The 17,516-nt window shown below is 36.2% G+C and overlaps 1 protein-coding gene across 1 annotated transcript; it reads right to left on the bottom strand.

Moving 5' to 3' along the window:
* Nucleotides 1-4,187: 4,187 nt before the first annotated feature.
* LOC137819304 (gamma-interferon-responsive lysosomal thiol protein) lies at nt 4,188-8,845 on the bottom strand. The gene is made up of 5 exons (XM_068623104.1): nt 8,355-8,845; nt 5,950-6,015; nt 5,607-5,744; nt 4,644-4,736; nt 4,188-4,556 (listed from the first exon to the last, which is right to left on the bottom strand). Exons 1-5 carry the CDS (start codon nt 8,658-8,660, stop codon nt 4,359-4,361), a joined length of 801 nt encoding a protein of 266 aa, XP_068479205.1. The 5' UTR covers nt 8,661-8,845; the 3' UTR covers nt 4,188-4,358.
* Nucleotides 8,846-17,516: the final 8,671 nt, after the last annotated feature.

Below are 17,516 nucleotides of genomic sequence, written 5' to 3'. Positions count from 1 at the left end.
GCACCAATGTTGCGGGGCCATCTGTTTTATGGGTGCCCTAAGTATTCTCGTGTCATGCATGCAGTCTTTCTCTGGAAACCCTAACGGGCCTTAGCACCTCCAAGGAACACTTGTTTGTGTCGTACCTGAATGTACTGTACACACCCCATGCATGATCCTCTCGTGACTAGGCGTTGACTTCATGTCAACTCGTACTGCTTGTGGGTCCCAACTTACGTGGCCCACCATTACTATCCAACTTATGGGCCACCATTACAAGGCATCCATACTCACACGACCCTATTCATTCTACGTAAAGTCACTTCAACGTGTGCCAAACTAAATAACTTCATCTCACAGGGTGCCTATGCTCGGGTAGTCGTATTTACACCGAGCTAGGTCGTCTTACCATGTGTCAAAAACAAAAAAATTCATCCAATCAATTCATCTCATAGGGCGCCTATGCTCGGGTAGTCATACTTACGCCGAGCTAAGTGGTTTTACCATGCATCATATCAAGTAATTCATCAACAAGAATAAATTTATCTCACATGACACCTATACTCGGATAGTCGTGCTTAAACTGAGCTAAGTCGTCTTACCATGTACTTCATCAAATAAATTCATCTTCACAAGGAGCCTATACTCGGATGACTCTATTCATTTTAAGCTATGACGTCTTACCATGTGTGGATGACTTTATTCATAACAAACCAATTCGCAGAGCGCCTATACTTGGGTAGTCGCTCTTACACCGAGTTAGGTCGTCTTACCTCGCATCGAATCAAACAATTTATCCATAACACATCAATTTGCAAAGCGGTTATACTCGGGTAGTCGTTCTTACGCCGAGTTAGGTCGTCGTACCTTACCAAATAACTCATATATACCAATTTACGCGCAGGGCGCCTATACTCGGGTAGTCGTACTTACGTCGAGCTAGGTCGTCTTGCCTAACACTAAATCAAGTGAACCACTAGACAGACTAATCTCACAAGGTGCCTATGATCGGGTAGTTGTACTTACGCCGAGCTAGGTCGACTTACCGTGTGCTACATCAAGTAAATCAACGAACAAACTAATGCACCATCTTCTGAGAACAAATTTATCACTAGATGAACTCGTTAAAAAACCCCTTCAAAGGAAAAAGAGCATCAAAATGAAATACATTAACTAAAATAAAACATGAGATTTACCACGTTCCACATTCGTGGGATGGCTGCCCCCTCTAGGGTTTCTAGCTTATACGCTCCATTCCCGAGCACCTCGACTGTGCGAAACGGGCAAGTCCACTTTGGAAATAACTTACGCCGAGCTAGGTCGACTTACTGTGTGCTACATCAAGTAAATCAACGAACAAACTAATGCACCATCTTCTGAGAACAAATTTATCACTAGATGAACTCGTTAAAAAACCCCTTCAAAGGAAAAAGAGCATCATCATATTGTTCAAAAGGAAAGCATCAAAATGAAATATATTAACTAAAATAAAACTTGAGATTTACCACGTTCCACATTCGTGGGATGGCTCCCCCCTCTAGGATTTTCAGTTTATACGTTCCATTCCCGAGCACCTCGACTATGTGAAACGGGCCAGTCCACTTTGGAAATAACTTACGCCGAGTTAGGTCGACTTACCGTGTGCTACATCAAGTAAATCAACGAACAAACTAATGCACCATCTTCTGATAACAAATTTATCACTAGATGACCTCGTTAAAAACCCCTTCAAAGGATAAAGAGCATCCTCATATTGTTCAAAAGGAAAGCATCAAAATGAAATATCTTAACTAAAATAAAACTTGAGATTTACCACGTTCCACATTCGTGGGATGGCTCCCCCCTCCAGGGTTTCCAGCTTATACGCTTCATTCCCGAACACCTCAATTATGCGAAACGGGACAGTCCACTTTGGAAATAACTTATTTTCCAACTGGTAGGGGTGGGCCTTCCGCATCACCAAGTCGAAAACCTTGAACTGCAAGGTTTCATCTCGATCTTTTGCTTTAACTCCACCCTTTTGTTTAAAGCCTCTAAGTTAATACAGGCATGTTCATGCATTTTGTCAAACAAATCCATGTTTACCTTCCTTCCTTTGTTAGTTTCCTCAACAACAAAGCTTTGGAACCTAGGAGAATTCTCTTGCATCTCCACTGGTATCATGGCATCTGACCCATATACTAGATTGAAAGGTGTCTCTTTGGTTGTTGATTGCGGAGTGGTGTGATAGGCCCACAAAATTCTAGGAACTTCTTCTGACCAAGTTCCCTTGACCTTTTCTAACCTCCTCTTCAAACCTCTCAATAAGACTTTGTTAGCTGACCCAACCTGGACATTCGTCTGAGGGTGTTCTACTAAGGCGAACATCTGCTTTATTCTGAGCTCTGAGCACAGCTTACCCAACTGTTGGCTGACAAATTGGGTTACGTTGTCGGACACTAGGCGTCTCAATATCCCAAAACAACACACAATGTTGATCTCGACTGTTTTCCTTATGTCTGGGTTGTTTCGACCGTGAGCTGCCATTTTTCCTGAGCACGACCTTTTCAACCTCGATATGTGTTGTAGCTGGTCCACGCACCTTGGATAACGTCTCCGCCGGATTCCTGATTAATGAATCACTGAATGGGCTTGTTGTCATCCGTTGTATGAAAGCAGCAACCACCATTTCTTCATCCTGAGTTTGAATTCTTACTAAGACTACACAGAATCTATTCAAGTATTCATTAAGCAACTCCTCTTCCCTCTGTTTGATATTGAAAAGATCATATAATCGTGGAGGGTTGACCTTATTAGCCGAGAACTGCTCCTTAAACATTTTAGAGAACTGAGGGAAATAGGTGATGTGACCATCTGGGATTCCACTAAACCATTGCAAAGTTGTTCCTGTGATGGTACCCATGAACATCTTACATCGGATTGCATCCGACCACCCAAAGATGATCATTTGAGCCCTAAACGCCTTTAGATGACTCTCGGGGTCCTCTATCCCAAAGAAAAAAGTGATATTGGGTGTGATATAATGAGGCGACACAAGATCTTCCATGATTTGTTGAGAAAACGGCTTGGGGTCATCTCTTGATGACAAGTTTAGTGGAAGCTTCGTAATCGATGAAATACTTGTCTTAATTACTGTGAGAAAATCAGGTTTAGGGATACTCATATTTTTCATGAAGGGAATGTGTGTCGTGATAAGTTAACAAATTTAAGATTTATTCATAGATAATCATTTCATTGGTATAATAGGTTTTCATCTAGTATGTTTTTAGAATTCTTTATGAATAGGTATAGTCTACCTATGTATTGTTTTTGTTAACATATGAGTTTTGGTCTAGTTCCCCATATTTTCTTTTGTATTTTCTTTCTTTTTTCTTTTTTAATAATACTTTTTTTATGTGAGGACAAATGATTGTTGTTACTTGAAATGTTAGTTTAGCTAAAATGTCAAGTTGGATACTGATACCATGAAAGTTTTTATAAAAAATTAATAGATGTACTGTTCTACTTTATTTAGTTACTTAAAACAAGGGTAGTGGAACATTGGGTGTTCATTTACCTTTTTTCATTATGAAATATTTGAATTATGATGTTAAAATATCGATGGAAATGTTTTTTTTTTTTAAAGTCATGTTATTTTAACCTAATTTTTAATTTTTCATATATGAGTAGTTTTATTTTTTTTATAATAGAAAAAAAATTAATTGATACTTTTTTTATTGTGTAACAAAAATAAAGAAACTCACGAAAACACGTTACATATTATTTGTTTCCGTGCACATAAAATTAATGTATAAGAAAAAAAATAAGAGAAATAAATATGATTTTCCACAAACAATTTTTATAAACACATACAAAAACGAGTATACTGATTACGCAATTATACACATTTAAACATAAAGATGAACAACAGTGCGTTAATCTCACTCTCACTAAGTTAGTTTTATACCCATGTATAGATACAATAACTATAACTAGCTATAAAGAAAATAGCAAAAAGTATAAAAAAAAACAAATAAAATAATTATTTAATAATAGATGTTAACAGTTTAAAAGATAGACTGTTTTTTTATGAACAAAGATTAAATAAATATTTCTGTGTACCAAACAATCTCAATCAAACATTCTTATTAAATTATCCAGCTGATGAAAAACAAGACACAACACAAAATTCTAACATTTTCAAAATATGTATAATGAGAAAACTAAAATGGAGAAATAAATCTGCATGTTCTAATATCTTATTATGGTAATTTACGCTTCCATAGTTGAATGCAAGTCATGAACAATCAAAGTTATAGACTTAAGCTTGTTTCCAAAGTGTAATATTCCACATCAATAATCACACTGAAACTATATTCCAACCTAATTTTCATGGTGAATTACTGCTTAATCTTGTTGCCAAAGTGTATGGTCAGATTTCTTGCTTCGTCTGCATAGCAAACAGGTATAAAGGAATTATTGACTTTCTCATTTGACTCATCATAAGTTCTTGCTGAAAGTGATGATGATCTACAAGCACTTGGTATCACTTGGCCTTTGTAAGCCCTACAAATATAGGTCACAAAATTTCTGTAGTCCTGCATCCACAGGAAAAGGCAAAAGAGTTTAGCCACAACGCAATTCACTTGGGTTCTACAATCTTCAATTTGACATCAGTCACAAACCTCTTGGAGTGCTTGGTTGTTGACAACCACCCATGGAACAAACCTATGGAGAGGTTTAAGCTCAGATGTTTCCTTTGCATACCTTAGGTCAATCTGCTTGGTAAACATAAAAGGTGTTTACATATAATTTATTTTTTCCTTTATAAAACTTCATCTTGGAAATTACTATAGAATTTAACAACTCATATAACTTAACACTTCAAATTCAGCAATCATTTATCATTATATGAAAAAGTATTATTAAAGAAGAAAAAAAAATAATCAAGTGGAACTACTGTGGGATATGACTCACATTTTCCATTTTCTTAGCATAATTGGGAGGTTACTTACCGTTTGCAATTTATTGAAATCATTGGAAGGTTACTCACAGTTCACAATTAATTGTTATCAAAGAGAGGTTACTTACCATTAATTGTTTTTATTGTTGTTGTCTCTTAGAATCACTATATATAGTAGCTTCCTTCAAACAATCTAATACAACAAACAACAATATACACTTGCTTCCTCTCTCTTTTCATATACTATATATTTCTTCTCTTAGGTGTAAGTGTTTAACCCATATAGAGAGAAATTGTTTTGGGACTATTTATCTATTAGCCTGAGAGGAATTTATTGTACTCCCAGTACCATTATAGTTGAAGTTTCAGCTCTCTCGCCGGTGGTTTTTTACTTCTATATTAAAGGGATTTTCTACCTAAAAATTATGGTATCATTCTCATTTTTCTTGTTACTTTAATGTCTCATAATCTTTGGTTGAAATTATCACGCTTTCACACACGATATCCCTACAACTACGTAATCCGTCCAAAAGAGTAAAAACCAAACCTTAAAAAGGAATTATCATTTCTTTTTATCAAAGAATATTAGTTATTAACATATTAAATTTAGGGATTTTACTAATAGCATATATTAATTATAGAAGATAGAAATGAAAAATGAAATAAGAGAAGAAAAAGAACTGACAGTTTTCCCATTGCCACTCGTGTAACAATCAATAGGTGATGTGCCCAAACCAGTCATTTGGAAGCAGTTCATCCATTGCCTGTGTCTCCCTTCTAAGCTCAGACGCTCCAAACACTCAACAAATCTGAAATGCTGCATCTGCATGCATCATAATTCTGTGTTAACTCATTACACTCAACAAATCTGAAATGCTGCTTCATGCATGCATGAAAATGTGATGCATGACTACTCATAGTTAGTATCCTAATTTTTGGAGTAACTTCTTCAAAACCAATTTTAACAAAAAAAAAATAAAAAATTAGAAAGTTCAGAGAAAATTAAAATTGTTATATAGGAACTCTACCATGTCAGGATAGATTGTAATAGTGCAGGCCTCGATCGTGTTTAGGAAGCATTCATCCTCTCCATGCTGCAATTATTAAGAGAAAGATAAAATAAAATTGATGATGGTAAAAATAAATTATATAGAACGAAATAAAAATAGAAAATGGTTTTATTAATAAAAGACATTATGATACTGAAGAAAAATATTTTACCCCTTTTTTCCTTTTTTTAATTTGAAGATATTTTGCATATTTGGGTCATTTCCACCACACTTTTACGATTAATAAATATGGAGTTAACATAATTCACAGTCGACAAAGTAAGAATTTGACTCTTTGGTCAAACTAACTTCATTAAAAACTTTTGTCAAACAAATATGGAGACTTTTTTTTACACCCTTCTTAAAAATGGTCTGAAGAGAAAAAAAACGGTGCAAATAGGCAGTTTCTTCCTGACCCCTACATTTTTCTTCCTGCATCCCCACAATTTTGTAAATTCTGAAACTGACATTCACCTGTTATTTGAATTCAAGATCTGAGAGTGTGCTACGGATTCATCAATCCGAAAGTGAATAATGTTTCTTTCCAAATGAGAGGGTGTTTCGGAAATAAAGTTTGCATAAATTGTTGATTTTCAGATTGCTAAATCCGGAAGCCTAATTTCTATTACAGATTGGTGGATCTGGAATATTTTTTTCAATTATGGATTTCTGAATCTGGAAGACATATTTTGAATTATGAATTGGCGGATCTGGAATGGTTTTTTCAATTATGGATGTTTTGCATTTTTTATTTTGGATTAAACTGTCATTCATGTACTACCGGAAGCACCAATCCGGGAGATTACCGGACGCGTCAATCCAAAATTTTACCTGAAGAACCATCCGAAAATTTACCAGATTTCATAATCCAGAATAAAAAAAAATAAATGTACAGTTTTATATAGGGACAGTTTTTGTCTTTGCGTAACCTTGTGGGGTGCAGGAAGAAAAATGTTATCATTTTTAAACCCAAAACAAGAGGGTGATTGGCAGGCCTATAATGATTAAGCCCAATTCGATCCTTCGTAGATGGGTCCTTAACTGCCGACTAACAATAAAATAACATTGAGTTTGCACTACTCAATCTGTCAATCACATTAACAAACTAAAAGTATGTTTAGATAATAAAATAAAAACTTAAATAGTTGTTATAAAATAAAATTAGTTTATAAGTTAATTTTAAAATGTTTTTCATGTTAACTTGTTTAAAATAATTTTATTATGAATCAAACTATAAAAAATATTATATTATCAAAATTTAATATAACACATTTTTTATTTCCATAATAAAGTTATAATTGCATACATTTAAATACAAAATACTAAACAAACTAACAGTAATATAATAATTTTAAAAAATATATAAAATAGAGACTGGAAAATCAATTTAAAAATATAAAAATATTCAATGTGAATATTTTCTCTGATCAACATATATAACACCCAAAAATATAAGCTTATTTCCCATCCCAAGAGACATCACTCCCTTTTGTTTTACCTTATCCTTAAAGGTGGTTGATAATAGTGGTGGGTTGTTGAAGAATTGAATTGGGGAAAGGAGTGAATTGGGCAAATTAAGGGAAGAATTTATTAGGGTGACAGTGCCTTTAAATTAAGTTTTACGGATCCCAGAAATTGACCCATAACTGTTACAAATTTGTTTCAATATCATAACTTCTAGTTCTCTGGTTTCAGATTTGTTCTGGAACCAGTTTCTGCATAGTCATGCAAAGAGTTTAATTACAAATCAATATAGACAAAAAAGGCTGTTCTAATCATCACAATATAGCCAAATAACTAAAATTCAGATGAATTAGGTTTAACACAATTACAGGAATTCAGATCCATTTTTAAAAATATCAACATTTAGAGTATCTGACTTATGAATAGAAAACTCATTTTAGGACATAATTAGAGTATGCTTACACAAATTTATCCCTAATATTTTTAAGAGAATAAATAAATTTTTTCTATAAATGAAAATTAATTCATGTATGAATGGAAGAAATTAAAATTTGAAAGAAATTTGACTTATTAACTTATACATAAAAAAAGTATTTTATTTTGTATTCTTATTTTTTCTCTTAATTATAAAAAATGTATCGAAGCTCGTTCTAAATGAAGAATAAAATTTGATTCCCACTTCCAGATAATATTCTCCTACATAAAAATGAGAACTTCTTCTCTTTCACTAATAAAAATTTGCATTAATAAAAACTATAAATTATCAGGAAAAAATACCTTTAGTTTTAATTAAAAAATAACAACAAAACAAATTAACAATTAAGTTTACATTTTCTCATTAACATAACTGGGTTAATGAATAAAATGATTGAAGACAAAAATGAACAACATGATGAAAAAAAGAATGGAAGAGATATAACCTGACAAATGATAGAGGCATTTGGTGCAATCCAAGCATTGCCCCAAGGGACCAATCTGAGGTTGACAATGGAGATAAGATCCGTTTGGAAGAGCCTCACAAGATGGTTCACAATGAAATCAGCACAATAGGGGCATAAACTCTCATAGTAGAGTGACACAGTTACCTTGTCATTTGGGGCACCAGAAGAAGAAGAAGAAGAAGAAGGTGGCACCAATAGCAAGAGCAGAAGAAAAAGAGAAAGGAGGAGGAAGCAACAGAAGAAGAATGAACGAGGAAAAGAATGAAGAGAAGGAGGCATTTTCATGTGTTGTGCTTAAGAATCAAAGAGCTTATAATTTAGTAATCGTTGTGTTGTGTTGTGTTGTGTGATTCATAGGTTGTGGAAGAAAGGTATCTTCTCCCTCTCTTCTATCATCTGTTTCCTGCAAAGTGTGCCAATGCATGTGTCACTTTTCTTTTCAACTGCAGATTTATTATCAAACAATTTCCATATCTTACTTTTCAATTTTCCTATATATAGAGTAAAATATTCTTTTAAAAATTATTAAATTCGATTTTAGTCTCTTAAAAAAAATATATATTTAGTTTCTTCAATTTTGATACACAGTATTTTTTTTTATCTTCAAAATAGTTTAGATAAGAGATCCACCAACCATTTGACAAACTACTTGTAGAGGATAATAGGGTTATTTGTATTTATAAAAAATAAAATAAAAGATAGAATAATGAGTGTAAGGTGGATTTAAAATTGTATTGGATGTTAAAATATTGTGTGTAGAAAAGTAAGAAGTAATACATTTAAAATTAAAATTAAGAAGAGTAAAAATACAGAAAAAGTTATAATTTTTTGCTTAAATCCATTTTTTATTGTTGTAGTGTCCATAACGTGTGTAATTTTGATTCTAATGCGAATTTGATAGCATATTTAGTTTTTTAAGTTTTTAAAATTAAGTAATATTCAGCCAATATTATCAATTATTGCTAAAAAATATTTATGATATATTTTTTTATAACAAGGTTAAAACTTTTTATGTTATTAGTATTCTACATAAATACGTAATATACATTTTTTCCATTAATAACATGTCAATATTTTCTGTTAGAAATTATAAAAGGTAATCACGAAGTTCCAGAATAGTTTAATTTTAAAAGACTTAAGAATCAAATATACAATTAATTTTTATTGAACCGAAATTTCACGTTTACAAAACCGTCTTTTAAAATTGAATTTAAACCTATTTTATTCAACTTTTAATCCCATTACAATTATTATTACTAGCGGGCACATCTGCGCATTTTTTATTTTTTATTTTTATTATATTTTTATTTTTATTTATTTAAAAAATTTAAATAAATAATGTTATTATTTGCATACTTATATTAATAATATAAATTTATAGTATATTATGAATAAAAAATATCATTATCATCATTATTGTAAAATCATTATACCTTAGTGTTAATTGGCTTAATCAATGCGAGTGTTCGATCATCCTTCTAAGTGTTTCATTATTTTACAAATTTTATTCCTATTAAAGAATGTCAATTATTGTACCGGTATGGCCGAGAGGCCGAGACCTGAGAAGACTTGGCCGAGAGGCTGAGACCTTAGAAGACTTGGCCGAGAGGCCGAGACCTGAGAAGACTTGGCCGAGAGGCCGAGACCTTAGAAGACTTGGCCGAGAGGCCGAGGGGCCGAGACCTTAGAAGGCTTGGCCGAGAGGCCGAGACCTTGGATGGCTTGGCCGAGATGGCCGAGGGGCCGAGACCTTAGAAGACTTGCCCAAGGGGCCGAGACCTTAGAAGACTTGGCCGAGAGGCCGAGACGACCGAGAGGCCGAGACCTTAGAAGACTTGGCCGATACGACCGAGACCACTGAAACATGGCCGATGGCCGACCCATGCCATGATGATTTGGCCGATGGCCGACCCTATTACAGTTAACGCTCAAACCAAGATCAGTGAAGGTAATCTATCATTAAGAATTAGGTAATGCAAACCTAAGAGGTGTCCACCTCGATAAATGGGCCCAACAAGGTAGGCCCACTAGAATAATATAAATAGTACGCATCCTAAGGAGTAAGGTATGTCATTTATCACTCTGAGAGCTGACCACCCGCTTTACTGACTTGAGCGTCGGAGTGCCTTCGCAGGTACCCCCACCATCCGGTGTTCAGCCGAGGCCGAGGGCCGAAGGAGAAGCAGGAGGACGAAGAGAACCTCAGTTCACTACCCAGTCACCTGACCGACCGAAGGAAGGAGAAAAAGACTTCAACAGTTCTCTAGGTCCCATCTCCCTAGCAGGAACAATTGGCGCCCACCGTGGGGCCGAGGGAAACTAGCTGAAGGAAAAAAGTAGATGGTTTCAACAAGAAGCATGGAAAGAATGACTGAAGCCGACCAAACAATGCTGCTACTGTCTCTCCAGAGGGAGATGGCCGAGATGCGAAGAAAGGCCGAGGAGGCCGCTCAGAAAAATGAACAAGAGCTGCAAGTTCTTCGCAGGGAGAACGAAGATATGAGAAAGAAGCTGGGGGAGGGCGGACCCTCTGTCATACCGACGAACGTGGTCGGCAAGTCCTACACCTCTCCCCCCAACCCGGATGTGGCCGAGGGGACGAGAGGCCGACCCCCTCCCCGCGAGACTGAGATGGGCGACGAGTCGTGCCTAATCAGGTCCACCCCGACGACCGACCCGAACTGCCGACATCCCTTTACAAACAACATCATCGAAGTCCCACTTCCTGAGAAGTGGAAGTGTTTCAACCGAGACCGATACGACGGGTCGACCGACCCGGACGAGCATATGGACGCCTACACAACCCATATGAGTCTCTACACCTCGGACGACGCCGTCTTGTGTCGAGTGTTCCCCACATCCTTGAAGGGTGCAGCCCTTAGTTGGTTCACCAAGCTCTCACCCAACTCCATCGACAGCTTTGCCATGCTCGTCACAAAGTTTGAAACGCAGTTCGCGACCAGCCGGCCGCACCATCTAACCTCCATCGCTCTGGTAGGCATTCGCCAGGAGAAGGGAGAGTCGCTGAGAACCTTCGTGGATAGGTTCAGTAAAGTGGCGATGAGCATCCGAAATCTGAGTCCGGACGTCGCCATGCACCACATGCTGACGGCCCTGCGTCCGGAGGAAGCAATGTCGGTACCACCAAAACACCGGACACTCAACCGACGAGTGTCAGGCCCTTAAGGATAAGATCGAGGAACTTATCCAGGCTGGGCATCTCCACCGTTTCGTCAGGAATGGCCGAGACCCTCCGGGCCGGGCGGATCCACCCAGGCGGACAAAATGGCCGAGATAACAGAGGCGACCGACATCCTGCGAGGGCCGACCCCCTCAAAGGGACGATCCCCCCAGGGAGGCCGAGATAGGAGAGGTAACCGAGAAGTTATCAACACTATAGCCGGCGGCTTCGCCGGGGGAGGAAGCACAAACAACGCTCGGAAGAAACACCTCTGGGCGGTACACCAGGTCAACACAGTGGCATTCCGGCCGAGGATGCCACCCATCACCTTCACGGACGAAGACTTCAAGGGCGTAGACTACCGCCAGGAGGACGAGGCCGATGGTCCAGTTGCTCCGAAAGGGCAAAAAATTCGTCTGGGACGACCAATGTGGGGAAATCTTCAAACAATTCAAGGAGTTCCTCACATCCCCGGCCGTCATCCAGAAGCCGAGGCCCGACAACCCAATCCTGGTATATCTAGCAACCTCGGAAGAAGCAGTGAGCGCTGCCCTAGTGCCGGAAGCCGAGGGCGAGGAGCGACCCGTATACTATGTTAGCCGAACCCTCCACTCGGCCGAGACCCGATATCAGATGATTGAGAAGGAGGCTCTCGCACTCGTCCTCACGGCAAGGCGGATGCGCCCCTATTTCCAAAATCACTCCATAACTGTAAGAACAGACTACCCTATTTTTAAAATTTTATCTAAACCGGACCTTGCAGGGAGGATGATAGGATGGTCGGTCGAACTCTCCGAGTTCGACATACGCTATGAGCCGAGGAGCGCCATCAAGTCTCAATGCTTGGCCGACTTCTCGGCAGCCCGACTGCCCGCTTGCTCGATTAACATCGCAAGTGCCGGCCGATCTCCAACCAAACTTGCTCGATGACATCGCAAGTATTGGCCGAACGCCCGCTTGCTCGATTTAACATCGCAAGTGCCGGCCGCCCGCTGCCCGCTTGCTCGATTAAGATCGCAAGTGCCGGCCTGCCGAAGGCCCGCTTGCTCGATCAAACATCGCAAGTGCCGGCCTGCCGAACGCCCGCTTGCTCGATTAACATCGCAAGTGCCGACCTGACGAACGCCCGCTTGCCCGATTAACATCGCAAGTGCCGGCCTGCCGAACGCCCTCTTGCTCGATTAACATCGCAGGTGCCGGCCGCTCAACTGCCCGCTTGCTCGATTAACATCGCAAGTGCCGGCCGATCTCCAACCAAACTTGCTCGATGACATCGCAAGTATTGCCCGACTGCCCACTTGCTCCATTAACATCGCAAGTGCCGGCCAATCGCCAACCAAACTTGCTCGATGACATCGCAAGTGTTGGCCGAACGCCCGCTTGCTCGATTAAACATTGCAAGTGCCGGCCGCCCAACTGCCCGCTTGCTCGATTAAACATCGCAAGTGCCGGCCGATCGCCAACCAAACTTGCTCGATGACATCGCAAGTATTGCCCGACTGCCCGCTTGCTCGATTAACATCGCAAGTGCCGGCCTAGCAAACGCCCGCTTGTTCGATTCCAACATTCGCAAATATTGACCGATCGCCCATATTTTATTTGCTCGAATTACACGTTCACAATTAAAATGGCCGATCGCCCACACTTTACTCGCTCGAGTTTAGCGCTCGCAAATATTGGCCGATCGCCCACATTTTATTTGCTCGAGTTACACGTTCACAATTAAAATGGCCGATCGCCCACATTTTATTTGCTCGAGTTACACGTTCGCAAATATTGGCCGATCGGCCACATTTTACTCGCTCGAGTTTAACGCTCGCAAATATTGGCCGATCGCCCACATTTTATTTGCTCAACTTACACGTTCACAATTAAAATGGCCGATCGCCCACATTTTACTCGCTCGAGTTTAACGCTCGCAAATATCGGCCGATCGCCCATATTTTATTTGTTCGAGTTACACGTCCACAATCAAAATGGCCGACCGCCCGCTACACTTGCTCGATTAACATCGCATGTAATAGCTGGCCACCTATCCTTAGTTGTTCGATTAAAGATCACAATTAAATGGCCGATCGCCCGTTCTTGTTCGATTAAAATCACAATTAAAAAGCCGACCGCCCAAATCCAACTTATTTGATCACACCTAGGGTCACGTCACACCTCGAGAAATGGAATAGCCGCATGATCAAGGGAAACCGACCGAAACCCATCATTAAAGACTCATCGGACATATGTAACACATCTGCCCTTGAGCCTGGGGGGCAAGTGTACCGGTATGGCCGAGAGGCCGAGACCTGAGAAGACTTGGCCGAGAGGCTGAGACCTTAGAAGACTTGGCCGAGAGGCCGAGACCTGAGAAGACTTGGCCGAGAGGCCGAGACCTTAGAAGACTTGCCCAAGGGGCCGAGACCTTAGAAGACTTGGCCGAGAGGCCGAGACGACCGAGAGGCCGAGACCTTAGAAGACTTGGCCGATACGACCGAGACCACTGAAACATGGCCGATGGCCGACCCATGCCATGATGATTTGGCCGATGGCCGACCCTATTACAGTTAACAATTATGAATAAATTGCAAAATACACACAGACATATATATATATATATATATATATATATATATATATATATATGCAATATACATATATTAATAAATACCTGTTTGTGTAGATAAATGTGTAAATGTTTTGTGTTGATATCTCTATTCAACTGCAACGCCTATATTCTCCTCATATCCTCTCTTTGTATTTTCAATCTTTGGAAAATTCAATGGACACTGCACCCACATGCATAAATAAATTTAAAAAAAACAGAGTAAATTCACACATTGCATATCCATCTTCTATTTTATAATTGAAAAACAATATTTACTGGTTGATTTCGTGGTTTTGGAATGATAATATAACTTCTGAAAATGAAAAAAAAAGTTTGATGGGGGATAAAAATGAAGATGAACGGAAAAAGATACACTTATGCAATGCTCCTGAGCAAGTTTCATTTTGCAATGTTTAATTTTAAATTTAAAAATAGTTTTATTTATTCTGTTAGTCTCACTTTAATATATAAAATTAAAACTACTAAAAAATATCTTCGATCATATATTTGTAAAATAATAAAATAAAATTAAAATATAAAAATAAAATTAAAATAAAATAGAATTTCAGTTAAATAGGAATCTCCTTTATATAGGTATATATATAGGTATAGAAGTATAAATAACATATATTAAAGTTACATATACTTTAATATAATAAAAATGTGAAAACATAAAATAATTAAATTATAAAAATAACATATTAAAGTTATATGTACTTTAATATAATAAAAATACGAAAACATAAAACAATTAAATTTTAAAAATAACATATTAAAGTTATATATTTTTTAATATAATAAAGATATGCGAAAGATTCCTTTAAGCAGATTGGATTTACTTAAAATTTTAATAAAAAAAACTGTATTTACAATTATTTGTTTAAAAAAAATAAAATTTTATTTAAATAGTATCATATTTATAAAAAAAAATCTTTATGTAAATAAAATAATAATATTTATTTAATTTAAAATAAATAATCAAATAATTTTTCATTATTTTAAAATAACTAAATAATTTATTTTGTAAATAAGGTTATATAATATTTTAATACTATTTTTTAATAAAATTACAGTAAAAAAGTAAAAAAAAACTAAGTTAGTTAATAATAATTTAAACGATATTTCAATATTAAATTCGAGTGGTAAACATAAAATTGTTAAAATATAAATAACACTAAAATTAAAATATATTAAAATTAAATAATAAATTGTTATAAATTAAAAGTGCTTAATTTTATAATAATTTCTTTAAAAAATATATTAAAATTGTAAAACTATTAACTAATTTTAGGATTTTTTTTTCTTTTCTTATATATTTTTCATCTTCCATTGTTAAGATTTTGAATGTTTATACCACATTAATCTTTTAAAAATTAAAAATAATTGAATGTAAAATAAATTAATTAGGATTAGTTATATAAAATTAATTAGGATTAGTTATATAATATTTCTTTAAATTATTTTATATGTCACAATTGTTATCATTCAATTTTTTTCACATTTTGCTATCATAAATACACTCTTTAATAATTAAATAAATATTAGTCTTTGCATAAGTAAAAGGATATAATCTCTTTATATTTTATTTTTATAAAATTAATATAAACAAAAACTGAAAATTGTAGTCAAGAATAAAATAAAATATAAAATCCGATGAGACAGAGTTAGCCAACAATATTTTTTGCAAACTTTAGAATAACACGAGAATTCAACTTTTTTCCAATATTAACAAAAAAGTATGAGATTCAAAATCATGAGAATTAAAAGAAAAGAATACTATTATTGTGGAATACTTTTATTTCCAAACATTCCACGAATATGAAAATACATTAATCAACGGTGGTTGATGGTGCCTCATTGTTAACACTACTTTGTGAGGGTCTCAACATTGTTAGAATTTTTTTTTCTCAACATTGTTAGAATGGTCAATCATCGGTTCTTCAGATGCTTCATCATTAGTAGCCAGTGTTTTAGAAGAAGGAAGTTTCCTTGTCAGGCTTTGTTTCCAAATTGTACATCGAATATATAGAAATATCAACCATCATGCCTAACACCTGGAAGACAAAAGATACTAATTAATGGTGAATTACAATCAAATATAATTTTCCAGATATACAATTACATTACTGTAAAAGAAAAAACACTTACGCAAACATTATTGAAAAAACAACTATATGAATAAGTGAAACCCCATGATTGATATAATACTAAATATAAAATAAGATAATAATAATGATTTAATATGACAACAAAAGTGATTACAGTTCTAATGGAGACATTATCTCTAAACTCATCCAAAAAAAACTGCTAAATATCAAAATAATTGTTTTACCTTGCATACACTGAAAAAAAAAATTCCTGCCAAAACTCAAACAAAACACATGAATAAGCAAACAAACAAATCAGTGTTACGTTAATAATCATTTTTCCCCAATTAAAGGGAGTGAAGATGAAGGGATATAGTAGAATGAGAAAAGGAAGAATAAAAGTGAAACGAGGGTTCAAGCAAGCAAGATCAGAATCAACCTAGTTGAGATTAGTGAGAGGGGTCGCAAAAGATTGGGAAGAACAGTTGATTCTCCTTCACCTAGATCAACTTCTCCATTTTCTACTTCTTCCGCCTCCACTTGCTCTTCCAACAATTAAATAATCAAAATTATATAGACTTCTTTTGTGCTTAGAGAGCATTTTGAAAGAGTGGAGGCAGATGAAAAGGCGGAATGAATGTAGTGGACGTGAGATGGGTGAGAGTAGGAGAAGAACACGGAGCGTGAAGGAAGAGGGTTCAAGATGTGTCAAAATTTATGAGCATTTTTTTCGTTGGAGTCGAAATATAAAAGAGAAAATGAAGTGGATGTAACCGGTGAAAACTGCTCCTTTCGGAAGTGGATGTAACTGGTCCTTTTCAACTACTCTTGAAACCCACTACTCCTATGTAACCGCTCAGTAATAATGAAAAATGACAAAATGACAATATACTCAAGAATTTTTTTCAAAACTGCTCACGTTCGACCACTACTCACTATTCCTAATATTGATTTCTCTCTCATCAAACAGACACTCCTCTTATGCAGTTAATTTTCAAAATAAATTATCTCTTTAAATTCAAAACAGTTGCTCGATTTATTTCAAATATTTTTTAAATTTATTTCTCTCTCATAATTTTAAGAGACACTCCCTCCTTTTAGCAATTCATTTTCAAAAATAAACCATCTCTTTTAATTCAAAACCGCTCCTCCATTTATTTCAAATATTTTTAAAAAGAAGAAAATGACGCAATACCCAAAATAATGAAATAAAACTAAATATTAATCTAAGGATAAAATAGAAAGAAATTTGAGAGCAGTTAAAGAGGGAATCCCCT

The sequence above is a fragment of the Phaseolus vulgaris genome, chromosome 10 (genome assembly GCF_000499845.2).
Source record: "Phaseolus vulgaris cultivar G19833 chromosome 10, P. vulgaris v2.0, whole genome shotgun sequence".
Lineage (NCBI taxonomy): Eukaryota > Viridiplantae > Streptophyta > Magnoliopsida > Fabales > Fabaceae > Phaseolus > Phaseolus vulgaris.
This window is presented reverse-complemented; position numbering and strand designations above follow the sequence as displayed.